This window comes from Canis lupus, chromosome X, assembly GCF_011100685.1.
Source record: "Canis lupus familiaris isolate Mischka breed German Shepherd chromosome X, alternate assembly UU_Cfam_GSD_1.0, whole genome shotgun sequence".
NCBI classification, from domain to species: Eukaryota; Metazoa; Chordata; class Mammalia; order Carnivora; family Canidae; genus Canis; species Canis lupus.
The window spans coordinates 55,104,580-55,121,395 of record NC_049260.1 but is presented as its reverse complement, the minus strand read 5'-3'; the positions used below and the strand labels follow the sequence as shown (position 1 = coordinate 55,121,395).

The 16,816-nt window shown below is 42.0% G+C and overlaps 1 protein-coding gene across 8 annotated transcripts in view; it reads right to left on the bottom strand.

Annotated features, from left to right (window-relative positions):
* Positions 1–16,816, bottom strand: part of DLG3 (discs large MAGUK scaffold protein 3) — a 55,446-nt gene that overhangs the window by 14,314 nt on the left and 24,316 nt on the right. For 7 of the 8 annotated variants that reach the window (XM_038587633.1, XM_038587634.1, XM_038587635.1 and 4 more), the window contains one exon: positions 11,465–11,579. In XM_038587633.1, coding sequence (XP_038443561.1) covers positions 11,465–11,579 — 115 coding nt within the window. Of the gene's footprint in view, positions 1–11,464; positions 11,580–11,793; positions 11,818–16,816 lie in introns of those variants that run through there. The other variant, XM_038587639.1, reaches the window with a different exon arrangement.

The window sequence follows — 16,816 nt, the reverse complement described above, 5'->3', positions numbered from 1 at the left end:
TCGGTCAAGCACCTGCCCCCGGCTCAGGTCACAGTCCCGGTGTCCTGGGATCAAACCCTGCATCGGGCTCCCTGCTCAGTGCGGAGTCTGCATCTCCCTCTCCCTCTGCTGCTCTTCCTGGTTGTGCTCTCTCTCTCTACCAAATCAATAAATAAAATCTTAAAAAAATAAATCACTATCAGATTATTTGACAATGAAAATACCCAAACTCTGACACAAAGCCCTTTATCTTCCTCAATTTATGCACTCGAAGCAGTAAGGAGGGTGGCTGAGGCCAGCAGATCAAGGAAGCACTCTGCCCAAGAGGTTCTTCCCTGGTTCTGTGTGACAGGATCAAATTGGAATGCATTTACCCTGCATTCGAAACGAAGTTTCCTAAAGCATGTTCCTACGAAGATGTGCAAGGTGAAGACCTTCTAAGTGACCATGAGAAACACTAAATGGCATTCTGGGCTTCACAGATTAAAACAAATATAGTCAAGAAAAGAAAAGAACTTGGATTAAGCACAAATTAGTTTGGGGAGGGAAGAAGGAAGATGTTAAAATAAATGAGAAGAGATTAGGATGAGGCTGTAGGACACTAGAGAGCTTACCGGTGAAAATTCAGAGACAACCCCACAGAACCATATCTGACCTTTGCCAACAGCAGTAAGAAGCTGGAGCACATATGATAAAGTTGATATAGACGTGTTTTCTGGATGTCAGGAATCCAATTATTGGTAATTTTTTAAACACCTGAGGTTAAAATAAAACTAATGTGCCAATTCACTTCCAAGAGGAATTTCAGAAACCTTACCATATGAAACCTTACCATATTAAAACACATATACCGCGAGCTAAGTAAAAACAGTAAGTGTGGATCCAAGTCACCAAGAATGCCAGCAGTGAGCACTGCACACTAGAGTGGCACCGTCTGCTTTGTTTTTACCCACAGGCACATGTTCCTTTTACTACTTTACTTCAAAAAATGTAAGTCAATATAAAAAGAAACTGCTTTCATATATTTTTGCTGTTTCTTTTTCTTTTCTGACACCTTTCTAAATAACTGCTGCTTGTTGCTATGTGTTGCATCACCTTTAAAAAAACATTTTAGACATTATATATTGGTTTTCTTTTTTTAATGTATATTTATTTTTTATTGGAGTTTGATTTGCCAACATATAGTATAACACCCAGTGCTCATCCCATTGAAAGATGAATATATATTGGTTTTCAATAGCACTCACCTATCCTTTTGACCCTGTCCTCCCAATTTAGTTATATCACATTTCGAGGATAAGCAATATTTATTTTTACATTATGATGTAAATAGTTTCCTTGGATGACTACCCCTACCTTCCTATAAGGTTTTTCTATGGCTTCTTTCCTCCCAGAAATACTGAATTTTTCATCTGATTAGTTTTTTACATCCTTATCATTTCATAGCTCCATTATTTAACACAGGCAGGGTTATTTAGATTTACTATCTCTTTTTGCTATAGCCAAAATATTTGGAAGCATTCTCCTCTATAGAGCCAGAAAAGCGAAGAATAGGAAAAGGATTAATTTTTTGCATGTTATTATAGTGTTTGAGATTTTATACTATTCATATGCATTAATTTCATCAAAAAATTATATCAATAAGTTCATTATGGAATATTTGAAACACAAAGTCTAAACAGAAAAATCACATTGAATATAACTCAGAACCATTCTTCATACTGTTGTGTTACTGTATAATATTCTGTAATAAATACACAAAAAAACAGATTTCACTGAGATGGAAACACGGTGTGTAGGTACAATTTAGCAACCTTAGTGGTCACTTGAAATTGTATCATTAATATTTCCTATACCATTAACTAGTCATCAAAACTAATATATATTTTTTATTTTAAAGATTTTAATTTATTTATTCATGAGAGACACAGAGAGAGAGAGGCAGAGACACAGGCAGAGGGAGAAGCAGGCTCCATGCAGGGAGCCTGACATGGGACTTGATCCTGGGTCTCCAGGATCACATCCTAGGGCTGAAGGTGGCACTAAACTGCTGAACCACCAGGGCTGCCCAAAACTAATATTTTTAAAGATGATATAATATTCTATTCTTAAGGATAGTCATTAATTAAACAAGTATTTTTGAACATCTAATATGCTCAGGCACTCTTCTGAGCACTTGAGAGAAAAAAAGAGAAAGAAAGCATCTGACTTAAGTCATTTACTTCTGGTAAAGAACATGTTTGGCTCTAAGTTCCATGGCAAACAAGGCAAAAAAGGGGCTATCTCCCAATAAAAGTGATCCCCAAGTCTATCTGGATTTTCTTTGATGAATCTGTGGATGAGGGACAGTGAACAACAGAATAAACAATGTTTTTAAACTATGATTTTGTTAAAGACATAGCAGCACATTTGAATTTGAAATAAAAGAAAAAGGATTTGAAGCTCTGAACTAAAATAACATCATTTTCAGCTGAGAATGTAAAATGAATGAACAAGAATTTACTTTTCTCGGGATGCCCACCCAGGTTGCTCAACGGTTGGGTGCCCACCTTCAGCTCAGGTCGTGATCCCGGGATCCGGGATCATGTCCTGCATCGGGCTCCCTGAGGGGAGCCTGCTTCTCCCTCTGCCTGTGTCTCTCGTGAATGAATGAATGAATGAATAAATAAATAAATAAATAAATAAATAAATAAATAAATAAATAAATATTTTTAAAAAAGAATTTACTTTTCCTTCAATCAGAACTACAAATGGAAGAAGAGCTTGGCAGGACATTAGAGCCTCAGAGGTCTCAAAGTTTCTTTCCAGCTCTAGCATTTCATGAGTATAAGTCTTTCCTATGTCTTCTCTACCAGGTTAAATATGCCCAGTTCCCTCACCAGTCGACTCTTCCACAGTCGTGATGGTGATTTCTTCTCCAAATCCACAATGGGGATTTTCTCTAAATCCACTTTTTCTCTTTTCCTGCTGAAATTTTATTTGACTATGAGCTAAAAAACTTCCTCAGAGATGACAGAAAGCAGGCCCAGAGGTGCATAGGGCCTCCCTCATCTAGAGTTGTGTGGTAGACAACTCTCACACCTTTGTTCCTTTATTTAAACATTCACTTTGTCTACTTTGTGTGGGGCACTGTGTTTGACACATGGGAGACCCAGAAGCAAAAGAAGTCCTGGCCTTGCAGAGTACACTGGCTGAGTATGTTGTAGTGAGAGGCACAAATGCAAGATAAGCCAAGGCCTAAAAGCATTCAGAGGGAACATAGGTCACACCCAGTTTGGGGAAGCTATAAGGAGGGGTTGACTTTTGAACTGGCCCTCAGTGAAGGTTCAGGATTTCAACAGGGAGATGGGGAGACGCCCTTCTGGCTAGAAAGAACCACGTGAGCAAAGGCTTAGAGGCAAGTAACCCAGGGTGTGCAGCAGGGTCAGCAGCACCATTATTTGGCGGCAGTGCAAGGCACTCAGTCTACAGTCCAGCTAAGGAGTCTGGCATTCACTTAGTAGGCCTTGTGAGACCGATTTCATGGTCTCAGCTTGTCATTAGCATGCTAAACTTGCACGTGAAGGTATAATTGAAAGAGAACAAGGGTGCCTGGCTGCCTCAGTCGGTAAAACGCATGACTCTTGATCTCAGGGTTGTGAGTTCAAGCCCCACGTTAGGCATAGAGCTTACTTAAAAAAAATAATAAGAAAAAAAAAAACTAAGAACAGGCTGAGTAGTAAAGTCAAACCACCTTTCAAATGATATATATTTCATGTAATCAGAAAAAAAAAGTATTAAATTAGACCTTAATGAATTTTGGGAGCACCTGGGCGGCACAATCAGTGAAGCATCTAACTCCTGATTTTGGCTCAGGTCATGAGCTCAGGGTTGTGAGATCGAGCCCCGAGTTAGCCTCTGCGCGGAGTACAGAGTCCGCTTCAATTTCTCTCTCCCTTTGCCCCTCTCGCCACTCTCTCTCTCTCTCTCTCTCTCTCTCTCTCTCTAAAATAAATAAATAAATCTTTAAAAAATGTAAATTTATTTTGAAAAAATATCAACTGCCTACTTGAGATCTTTAAGAACCATGCTTAACTGTGGCCATCTAGCAGTGACAATCTCTCTTAGGAACAGCCTGGAACCTAAAAGTGACAGGGACTGGCTAATGCCTCAGGTTGGAACTAGTAAGAGGATGAAGGAGCACCTTTCTCCACAGCATGGATATATTCTCCTATCTACTACCCCTTTTAATCCTTAGGGCAAGCACTAAAGAAAGTCAAGGTAGATACCATACTGTCCCTTTTAAATCAGATTGAACCACTGTCCCAAAACTGAAATCCTACACATGCAAGGCCCAAATGACATAGAAACAAAACTTTTCACCCTCTGACTCAAAAAGAATGAGCAGAAAAAGAAGAAAGAATAAAAGAAAGCAATACTTATTTGTCTCCAGACACCTAAAACCACATTTAACCACTCTGGTACCTTGGTCCCACCCTGTGTATATGAGTTTATTGACAAGATGGTGTATTGGGAGACTAGAAGCCTCAGAAACCTCTTATTATTTCTGGGTCTAGATAAAAAGCATTTCATGAAAGCCTCCGACTTGAGGACTGGTCAGTTCAGAGGGAAGCACTATGTCAAGAGAGAACAAAGCTTGTGGAAATATTACCATCTAAAGCCTAAGATCACAGTAAATGGTCTACATTAAAAGATTATTCTTCAACCCTGAATATGCTCCTCCTTGGTTATGGCCATACACCTCTGTGAAGCAAGGGAAAAGCCAGATCCTGGGTTTTCCTGCAACTTCTCAGACATGGCCAGGCAAGAAAAACACCAATTTCTCTTAAAAGCAGGGCAGAGACTGGCCCAGAGAAAAGCGAAAGTGGGCAATGAAGCAGCCTTCTGGAGCCAAGTCACACCAGCATGAAAAGCAGATGCTCGCTTCCCAGGGTCTGCAGGTTGGAGTTCCCGAGCTGAAGCTTTAAATGGAGCTGCCTATCTTCCTAAGGAGAAAACACTGCCAAAGGTCTTGAAAGATATGTTGTGTAAATGGTGACCTTTCAAACAGTATCCCCTAAGAGCTGTGTGTACCTGCCCACATAATACACGTGCTCTGGGGGACTTTGCCTAATCTTCCCTTCAGCTGGGACCTCACTGCCAGACTGGAAAGCAGGAAGATAATCAGCTCAAAGTAAACAGATTACCAGGCCAAAGTCTCTGCAGTTCAGATCCTAAATTGTGAGGTTTGGGTCTAAAAGATCCAGATAAATCAGAAGCACCTGGTATAGCCACCTTGAAGTCTTGGTGAACAGGAATGCAAAGAAAATGGCAAATACCCGGGAAACTGGTCAGGCAGGTTTCTCAAAACAAAGTAAACAAGAGCACTCCAGCACTTCAGCCTCAAAGACATGTGGCTGCTCCTGCTGCACTGACCTAGCAGGGCTCCAGCCATCTGTGTGGCCCGGGGTGGGGGTAGGGTGGGGGGGCTTTGCCAGTCCCCTCTCACCCTCATCAGCATCCCAGAGGCCCAGCCCAAGTTCCACCCTTCTCTGTGACCCTGCCCATTCCAAATTTCTTTCTTCCAAATTCATACTATGTATTTAGCAATGACCTTTCTTAATGTTTTCTACTTATGGCTATTTAACTCTTGTAGTTTTAAAATCTTTCATAGTATATCACCAAGGGGGAAGCCCTTTGAGGACTAAGGCCATGTCTGATGCTCACGAATGCTGGAGGAGATCAGGTTGGGGAAGCAGGGCACCAAATACCCTCCCAGTTACTCTCCAGTTGCTATCACTCAGAGAGTTTGCCCACTGCACTTCCCTCCCATATCAGTCAGGGTCTAAGACATTGCTTTCTTCCTTTGGTCAGTGTTCTGAGCTGTATGTTTGTGTTCCACCAAATTCATACATCAAGGTCCTAACCCTCAAGGTGATAGTATTTGGAGATGGAGCTCTTGGGAGGTAATTCGGTTTGGACGAGGTCATAATGGAAATAGTTCCCCTATGAGAAGAGGAAAAAATAAGATCTCTTTCTCTCTCCTTGCACATACCCAGGAAAGGCCAGGTGAGGACAGAGCAAGAAGGTGGCCATCTACAAGCCAGGAAAGTTGGAGGGGGTTGGTGCTCACCAGAACCTGAACCTGCTGGCACCTAGATCTTGGACTTCCAAATATCTAGAACTGTGAGAAATAAATGTCTGTTCTTTAAGCCACCCAGTGTATGGTACTCTGCTATAGCAGCCTGAGCTATAGAAAGTACCAGATAAAAGGCACATATTATTTGAAAATCAGCAGCTCATCCCTTTCCTGGTCCATATGAAGCACGCACCAAGAGCCATAAAGCAACAGTCACTCATCAGCTCTTGATCTTACTGCGAGAATTAAAATTGTGAGCAGCTTCTGAAAAGCAACCTAAAAGCCCAAACTTGAGTACTCAGGTCGACATAAGGTGGGTCATCACAAGAGGCACAAGTGCAGCTGACATCAAGTCACGTCTTCCAGGTACTCTTTGCAGAAGGGAACATGGAGAACAAGGAAGGGCATTGTTCTCCTTAGTTTACTTCAAAGTTTCAGGCCTTAAAAGTCAATTATGACATTAGAGGGGCAGTCAAGGACCGATTGCCCCACAATATGTGAACATTTGGGGTCACAGCACCTGTTGGGCCATCTGAGGGGATTAGGAGCCCAGGTCCAGGACTGCTGTTTGGGGAATATACTCTAGCAACAGGCAGTTAGAGAATCAATGATACAGTACACTCTGCCCCACCCTCAGGTAGCCCTGAACACTACAGAAATTGCTGTTGCATTTGGAGATGTTTATTATTGTCACCCCCAAATTCTGTCAGATAGTGAAGCCTGCCAAAATCACCTCACTGGCATTTTAACCCATATTGAAACTCATTAATGAACAAGGCAAAGTCAGGCTCTCCTAGGCACCACCCTGGGCTCTAAGCACAAGACAGATTAATGTCTGCTCCTTGACAAGAAGTAGCATTCTCCAGCCTTCTTTGATGACCAAACCAATATTTCTTATATGCTTTCTGGAATGCAGACTACAGATGCCCCAACATGATTTCCTTCCTAGAATGGGAAGAAGACTGAGATGGTAGATGACCAACCAGGAGGCCAGGGCTTCCCTGATGGTATCCTGTGGCTGTGAAGAACATACCCAGCCTAGCCGGAAGAGACTTGCAAAACCTATTTCTGCAAATATACTACTGAGCCTCTTGGCAACCTTTGGAGGACAAGGTCTTTGATTCATTCATTCAAGAAATAAATGAAAAAACATCTAAGTTTAGAACTTGGAGGTCCCTGGAAGTCTCACCTACCCAGTGTCTTTTTTGTACTACCTTCACATCAGAATTACCTGAGTTAAACACCCAATCACCCTGACCCTGAGCAAGAGGCTCAAGAGAGGCATATTTCTGTGGACTTTTCCAGTATGGAAGGCAAATTCACTAGCATAGCAAAAGCCCTGGAGTGGGCAGAAAGATGGCCTCTGCTCATCCTTCCTATACTGTTTAAGAGCTGAGTCTAGTCTGGTGAAGGGTGGGGAAGGCCCTGTGCTTTCCTACCTTCCACGTGGTAGCAGCTAATGTAAGTGTAATGTTCAGTTGCTAAAGTGAAACGGAAATAAATACCTATTGTGACAAACAAGTGGTTATTCCCGAGCGTTTTGACTGCTTGTTAAAAACATACATTTCAATAAATAAATAAATAAATAAATAAATAAATAAATAAATAATAAAAACATACATTTCCCCAAACCCAATGAAGCTAAATAGATAAAAAGAGGAGCCCGGGGATCTGTATTTTTACTAGCATGCCAGCTGATTCCGATCAGCAAGTTTGGGAAATGTTGAAAGAACCATGCTCTATGGTCAGAACAACTGGGCTGAAATTCCAGTTTTGGAACTTCAAGGCTGTCTAAAGTCTCTGTTTTCTCATCTGTAAAATGAGAATAATGTCTACTTTGCAGTATTATTTAAAGGATTTTAACTACAACTGAAAGAGAATAACAAAGGCCCTAATGCATAGATGTCACCTGTTTCCCTTTATCCTGAAGACATCATGGAACTGCTGAAAACTTCTGATTAGATTATGTCCAGATTGTTGCTTTAGCTTCAAGCCTCTCTGGTAACATCCTGGCATGGGGGTGCCCAGCCTCTTCTGTAACATCTCCAGTAACAAAATATCAAATTTACTACCTCCGGACGCAGTTCATTCTGTTTTCAGACAGTCTTAATCATTAGGTCTTTCTTCCTTCTGTTGAGATGAGATCTGCCTTAGGTGACAGAACAAATCTAATCCCTTTTCCACATGATAGGTTGATGCAATTAACTTAGATATAAGGAAATTGAGGAGCAGCAGGTGCATGTGTGTTATGAGGGGGTTTCAATTTTGAGCAACGCCGCTTGTTTTGAGGCACTGGGAGTGCAGTTCATGCACATGTCCAGCACGTAGTTGATATGCAGGTCTGGAGTTCACCAAAGGGATCAAGGATGTCATTTATACAAGAGGATCTGAATCTGAAAATAAATGACTATAATTTAGGGGGCAGAGCTAATAAAAGACATTGAGGAATGGTTAGCAAGGTAGGAAGAGAGCTTTTAAAGAAGCAAGTGGGTAATTCGTGGTAATAAATATAGTGAAGAGGTCAGACCAATGGCAAAGAATCGGTGAACCAGTCACTGAATTTGATGACTAAGAAATCATTGTGGATCCCTGACAGAGTTGGGCTTCTGCTCCTCTGGAGCCTTCCGGAGTTGCTTGGAACCCCACCACCATGCTGAAAAGCAGATGCACACTTCCTTTCCTACTGAAAGAGAGGTGATCTGAAGACATAGCAGGAGCAAGCACAGATGACTCCAACATTTCCCAAACTGGATTTAAGACAGGCTTCTCCAAATAAGGCTCCCATGCTCCTATCTTTTGGTGAACCTCTGCCTAGTACAGTCCCTCCCCTGGATATGAATCACAGCACTCTATTTTCCTCTGTTCAATACTGCATTTGCCCAACTTACTGAACCACTGATTTTGCACACACAATACTTATTAACATCATGAGGAACTAGTGTTTCCTGGCATATAATTTGGCACATGTGGTGAGCAAAAGAGAGAACAGTTTAAGGTGCTATTGGTATCAAAGGGATTTTTTTTTCTTTTTAAGAATGGAAGAAACTCGGGCAGCCCTGGTGGCTCAGAGGTTTGGCGCTGCCTTTAGCCCAGGGTGTGATCCTGGAGACCCGGGATCGAGTCCCACATCAGGCTCCCTGCATGGAGCCTGCTTCTCCCTCTGCCTGTGTCTCTGCCTCTCTCTCTCTCTCTCTCTCTCTCTCTCTGTCTCTCATGAATAAATAAATAAAAATCTTTAAATAAAAAAAGAATGGAAGAAATTCGAATATGTTTACATGCTAATGAAAAGGAACAAAGTGTAGAATGAAAGAATGCCAAACAGGCACGAAAGAAACAGAGCAAGCCAGGCTCTGATAGAAAGGTTAGGTTAGAAAAAGACCTCACACCTCACTGCTTTGGCCATAAAACACTTCCCTTGACTAAGTCTAGTGATCACAAATGTTCATTATTCTAAAGCATACTTACTTTCCTCAGAGGACACTGATGTTATCTAGATGAGGTTAAGGGCAGATTATATAAACCATAGAAACTGATTCACTAGAACAGAGCAGAGTTTCTACCCTCCTACCAGAGTTAGACACAATGTATCCCTTTCCCAGGGCTAGAGAAGGGTGTTCCAGGTCTTTTAGGTCTTCCAGGTCAGGAGCTAATGCCCCACTTCTATTACCCAGGCAGGGAGAGCTCTAGCACAGGATAGGTGGAGAGAGGAAATCTAAAAATAAAGCTCTCCGAAGAAACTGTCTTGCCTAAAGAGCAACTTCCCACGCACACTGGAGTGCCACATCTGCGGGGGCTGGCAGCACGGGAACGGAACAATCCTGACCAAGTCACAGAAGTATTACCCTTTCGCTGGGGGCAACAGCACATTTCTGCTTCCCCCATCAGTGTCCCAGTGTCTAGGCTACAGACCCAGAGCAAGGGCTTTGTGACAGAAAACAGGAGACCGAAAAGATCACCAGAAACTAGTCCAGCCTTCCTCTAGCTCAGGTAGCCCTGAACATTACAGAAATTGCTGTTGCATTTGGAGATGTTTATTATTGTCACCCCTAAATTCTGTCAGATAGTGAAGCCCGCCAAAATCACCTCACTGGCATTTTAACCCACTAGGAGGTAAGCACAGCAAATGTGAAGAAAGCTGCTCTCAACAAACAAGTAGTTAAGGGGTCATTTTTCAAAAAAGAACCATGAAGGGTTCTAGTGGGCTTCAGACTCAAAGCTGGGCTCCCTCGGCTCCACTCCCTCCCTAAGGCCAGGGACTACCAACTGAGAGAAAAGAAAATCAACACTGTGAGACAAACTGCAATGAGCATTTATATCCACTGGCTATCTTCAAGTCAAACCCCAAAGGCAGAACAGCAGTTCCATTGCCAGGCAATTAATGTAGCCTTCCCTCCTAACCCCCCAGCAGGTATCAGAGGCCACTAGAGAACATTCACCCCAAGAGTGTAATACAACCCCACACCTAAGCATTAAACACACACACACACACACACACACACACACACAAAGCTGTCTTTGGGTCAGGGGAGTAATCCCACCACTAAGGATTTTAACCTTGGAGAGATACCATGTACTTGCACCATACTGTTTGGAGTTTTGCCAAGAAGCTAGGGCAGGAAGAAGAAAACTATTCTTACTTCTACAAGGAGTTCATAGTGTTCACTTAGCAGTCCAACTCCCCAAGAGGTTTGTACTTTTGACCTGACAAAGTATTATAATGTGTCAAAAGTTCAACCTTGGACAGTACTGCAGAATAGCTTTCAGCAGCAATACAGTCAATGCTATATATCCGTTCCTTCCACCCACCCTTCCTGGGGACCATACACCATCCCATCCCATCATATCCCAGGATTCAGATACAACAGACTAGCACAGCAGAGAGGAAGAAAACACCATTTTTTAAAAAGACTCAGAAGCAGCAACCTGTCAGTTATTTGGTCTCTTACAAGACCCTGTACCGGAACACAGTGATAGTGATATGCTCAGATACAAATGCTGATGTCTACTGCATATGTGGAAGGGGGGTATGCCAAGTTTTCCCCTCAAATCACAGATTGCAAGCAAAGTACTCTGAACATTTGAGTGCTATTTGAATGCTGACTAGCAACAATCACCCAGCAGTCTTTCACAATTAGAGCAAACTGAAATTTTCTCATACTGAGTCATTCATGAGCAAAGAGGAAGAAGCCAGCTCACAGAAGAGAGAGACACTGACCATAAAGTACACAACCTGAGCATACAGTGCAAAATGCTGCTTTAGTACTGGGAGTACACACTCCCTACCCCACTAGTTAAACAGGAAGGGCTGTGTTGGCACAGAGCTCTCCTCAGGCAGCACAAGGCCTGGTGCTCAGAATTGTGACTTACCTGACATACAAAGACCTCTTCTCACTTGTTCGGAGGGATCCAGACCCAGAGCTCATGCTGCTGTTCATCATTTGTTCTCGCAAGTCATGTATCTTTGATTCAAAACGACTGTACTCTGTCAGGGAGACAAGGGAAAAGACAGGAAAAGAATGAACCCAAGGAACTGCACCAAGCCTGTGTGCCAGTGGCTAGAGAGCCAGAAGGACACTGGGCTTTTTCAAAGCAGCCAGAGTCAGTGCAGTCAATCTTTGCTTTGATAAGCAGAGTCCCTCCTCCAAGCACAGACAGACATCTTTCCACTCCCAGACTAATAGAAGGAAGAAACATACCTGAAAAAGGAGTAACATTTGGATATATCAAATGGAAAAAAGCTTTTATCTGCCTTGAAATTTCACTGGTCCTTGAAAAAACAATTGGAGAGAGGTTCCAGTGCAGCCTTCATAAATCTTTAGAGCAGGCACTAAGGCCCAAGGAGAGCAGATGGGAAAAGAGACTTTCCCAAAAAAGTGGATGGCAGAGAACAGATGGCCCTGAGACACGGTGGAGGGGCTGGAAAGGGCCTGAGGCTATTATACTACTGTTAGGAAAGGAAGATGATTTGTTTCTAGATGACTTTTTTTTTTTTTTTATTTTGGAGGGGGAGACTGGAACCCAGTACACAAAGGTAAAAACAAACCTCACAATCAGATGAGAAGATCACATCTTCCAAGTTATTTCCCTTTTAACAAACAGGATCTTTGGCTTCAGTAACAAACATTAAAACAGAAATTCTCCCAAACCGGTAAGTCGGCTGTCACCTTTCTCCTCCAAAATCATCTAGTTCATGGGGTTCTAAGTCCATATGCCCAGCTTTATAGCCCACTAACACCATCACAACAGCCTTGAAACAGCCTTATCACTCTGGAAAGGCAACTCCAGGTTTACACCCAACTTAAGAAAACCTGATAGAGGAAAATTATTCTAGCTCTACAATTACTATAAAAGTTTTTTTTTTTTAAATAGGGGTCCTTTGCTGTGACATTTTCCTAGTACATTTCCTGGTACATGATATTTACATTTGTCCCCCCCCAACACACAACAATTTTTAAGATCTATAATTGCTGCATAAAATGGGATATATCTAAAGCACATGCTGTAGAAATAGTAGAAAATAGTCCTACCTCATTATGAAAAGATTTCAAAGGAAGACAAAATTTATAGTAGGGGTTGAAGGTTGTGGAACTGCTTTAAAAAAACAAACCTATTTCCAGGGAAAAAGAATTCCACAAAAGCATTTTCATGTACCAAGTGGGCTGGCAAGAAGCATCCCCATCTAGTCTGTATGATTCTACAGGCAGAAAACAAAACACCTGTTCCAACACCTGACACTACCATTCCCTCCCTCAGAAAGCAACCTGACCTTCAGCTAGGTATAAAGGGAAAGGCTAAAAAGCCTTAAGGGGAGGGAATGGAGTTCTAACTCACACAAATATCCTCAATAAAGTTTATTTTTGTTCACTCTGGTACCAATGAAGCCAACTGGTTAAATTCATGTGTTCTTTCATTCATCATGCACCAGTGTTATGATTTGTCCTCATTACCTACTCCCATTCCTGAAATCCTGCAGGAAGCAGTTAAGTCACTGACTCACCCATTAAGTGTTGGAGGGAAAAGACAGCAGCTGGACAGTGTCCCTGTTCTGAGGGTTACAAGGCAACACATCAATATCAATGAGGCGTCGCAATCTAAATGTAGAGGGTGGCAACCGATCTGTCATAGAGGCCCCGGACTGCCCATGAGTGCAGCAGTGGGGCTGTCTACCTCTCTGCCTGCCCAGGGAACTAGCCCTACTCCAGGGCTCAGCCCTCCACCCTGGCCTGCTAGTTGGCTGCTTTCTGGTCCTCCTCTTCACTCACTGGCTAGGAGGAGAAGTTGATGAGACAAAGAGATTTTTGACCAGGCAGCCCTTTCTAATGGGGGAAGATAAAGAAGGCAGAAATAGCCATTGAACCCAGAAAAAAATATACCAAATCTATCCTTAAGCCATTTCCCCCCCTCTCACAACTTGTTTATATATTCCCTTCTTTGGAATTGACTTGCCCGCTGAACTCCAACTTAGCAGCAGATCATGGCAGTTGCTTAGTAACTACATTTCTTAAAAAAAAAAAAAAAAAAAACTTTAAAAAACAACCACCAAACCACTATTTCCTCAAAGCTCCTAATCCAAGGTTGATAATGCTGGGCTAGAGGGACCACTTAAAATAGACTACAAAAAGAGAACAAGGCTGTTACTTTAAGGAATCCACTTTCTGTTTTCTATGGGCTACTAAGCTTTCAAGTCTATTAAATTGTGTTTTATTCATTTTTTCCCACTCAGATGATCCCCTCAGAGTTCCAGCTGCTCATCAGTCTCTGGCTTTATTTGTAGAATTATCTAATGTCCACTAGGCACAGAGTAGCTTCTGAATAAATTATTGTTGGGTAAATGAGGAGCAAATTAGAAAACTGTGCCCAAGTTGATGCTTCTGTTCTCAAACTAATAAACATAATGGTTTATTTAACTGATGGCTGCCAGCTTCACTGAGGGCTTGGGAAGGTAGTTATGAAGTATTACCATTCACTTTTATTTCCAAGGTTAACTGTTGGGAGTAATTGGGGTATATGGTTTTTAAACACCCTTATGTGATGTTAAAAACCCACAGTAGGCACCTGATTAACAGACTTTGTTTACAACAAAGAAAAATAATAAATCTAACAAAAAACATTTAGAATAGTCTTTAAGATAGATGGCACCTCATCAGAATACTAGAAAACATCATTTTCCAAGGACAGAAGCTTCACTTAAAAAGCATCTGAATTCTAAGACCTCACGGTCCCTCCTCTTCCACTTATAAATAACTAAGGAAGCCATCGCTAGAAGGCATCTCCTAGGCTGCTCACTGCCTAGTCACTGCCCACCAGACCAGCCTCCAACCCAAAGGGTCCACTTCAAATAGGTTAAAGAAACAACACTAAAAAAAAATAGAAACAACACTTATTAAAGTCTCAAGTCTACTGACCTATGTTTTATTCATTTTCTCCCATTCAGATGAACCCAACCATGTGTGACCCACAAAGATATCCATGGTGAGGTTCCCTTTGCTAATCATGGCGAGAGAAATGAGGGGTGGGGGCACAATCAGACATCATTCCCTGAAACAGGGTTTATCACTGACCACCTGGGGTGCCTCTGAAAGAGCAGGATTTTGGATCCAACCAAGACACACTGACTCAGAATCTATTGAGGGATGCCTGGGTGGCTCAGCAGTTGAGCATCTGCCTTTGACACAGGGCTTGATCCTTGAGTCCCAGGATCAAGTCCCACATTGGGCTTCCTGCATGGAGCCTGCTTCTCCCTCTCCCTATGTCACTGCCTCCCTCTCTCTCCCTCTCTCTCTCTCTCTCTCTCCCTCCCTGTCTCTCATGAATAAATAAATAAAAACTTTAAAAAAATCTATTGAGCAGGCCCAGGAATCTGCAATTTACTAAGCATCAAGGGGATTCTGATGTCCAATAAGGTTTGAAACTGCTGGTCTTGACTTACAAAATTGAGTTTTGTTTTATTAGTTAAGGGGAAAGATAAGGTAAGTATCCTGTAGCATGTATCATATCAGAAGGAAGATAGGGCCAGAGGGCTGGAAAACTCTCAAAAAAAATTGCCAATACAGTTGCAAATCCTGCAGGAAAGGAAAGTGCTAGAGGCCTCTGTCCAATGTGTCTACAAAGAAAGCTGATGAATTTATACTTTATGAGAGGCACATGATTTTTAAAAATCTTTAACTACTTCCTTTAGACATTCCTGTATCACTTCCCCCCCACTACCCAAAAGTAACCTGTTAGTGTTTCTAGCATGTATCCTTCCATGCATATATTGTTTATATACATATACTCACAACTCACACAAAGTCACATAAATCTACTTTTTTCATCCTCTAATAGGTCATGGAAACCCATCCTTGTCAGTACAGAGACCTATTTCATTCTTTTTAATAGCTGCATAGTATTTCACACTATGGATAGACCATAATTTATTCAGTCATATCTCAACTGATGTACATTTAAATTGTTTACAATTTTTAATATCACCACCAATGCTGCACTATGTATTTGTATGGGCATTTCTATAGAATAGACTCAAAGTGAAACTGCAGGGTCAAATTATACACACTCACAAAAACATTTGATTAGCACTACCAAATAGAACCCCAACCTTCTGAAACCTTTCTGACTGGAGGTTGAGGACAAATTGCTATTCTAAAGCTTCCAGCAGTTTTTCCATTTCTGAAGAAGTGGAGGCAGAACTTACCTTTGAGGACAGATTGCTCTTTTGTTTGGGGAAAAAACACTTCAATGAGCCTTTTGGTTTTGCAAAAGTAAAGGCAAGACTGTAATGGGTAACAGTCAAAGACAAAGAGGAAGCTCAAATATTCCCTTCTGCATAACCACAGAAAAGGTCAGCCTCCTGTGGGTGGAGTTGCTGGGTCAAAGGACTTGCTCTGCCATCTATCTGACGCTCTACAGACACTCTGGAAATATCTACCTCTAGACTTGACCACTCTGTCTCCCCCTACTTGATAGTCTCCCTGTTACTGGAAACAAAACCCCCTTTCCCCTGCACACAACCAGTGTTTCCTCAAATGTTGCTGATGTTTGTTCCTAATTGCTTCCTTGATCCACTGCTTTCTTTCTAATTTTCATTGTTTTTGCCTTACTAGTAATTTTGCCTCTTCATTTTCTCTTAACTACCCTAAGAGTGATGGAAAGAAATTACTGAAAGATTTTAAGTAAAGGAATGACTTGTTCAGGGGTGTGTGTGTACCACGTGGGCTACTGAGGGGGGATAAAGTATGCTTGGTGCCTCACATGTAGATTTATTTAATAATTTTTAAGATTTTATTTTTTTATTTGAGAGAGTGCGTGTGCATGAGCAGGGAGGAGGGGCAGAGGGAGAGGGAGAAGTGGACTCCTTCCTGAGAAGGGAGCCTGGCAGTGGGCTCAATCCCAGGACCTTGGGACGCTGACCTGAGCTGATGGCAGACACTTAACCAACTGAGCCACCCAGGACCCTCATGTGTAGATTTAAGTTTAACAGTAGAGCGCCACACTTTCTCTTTTTGTCTAGCCCCTACAGCCCCTACTATAAGTAGTCCCTGCTTTTACATCAGCCAAACCAGCCAGCCCTGAGCCTCTGCTCAAGTATGTTCAATGTTGGGAAGCTCTCTATTCCTTCATTATTAGACTAGACAACACTATTCAAGAGAAAATTCTTGGTTTAAGGGCCATCTCTTTTGCCAGCTGGTCCTAATTGTGGTGTTTAAAACAATATAAAACATG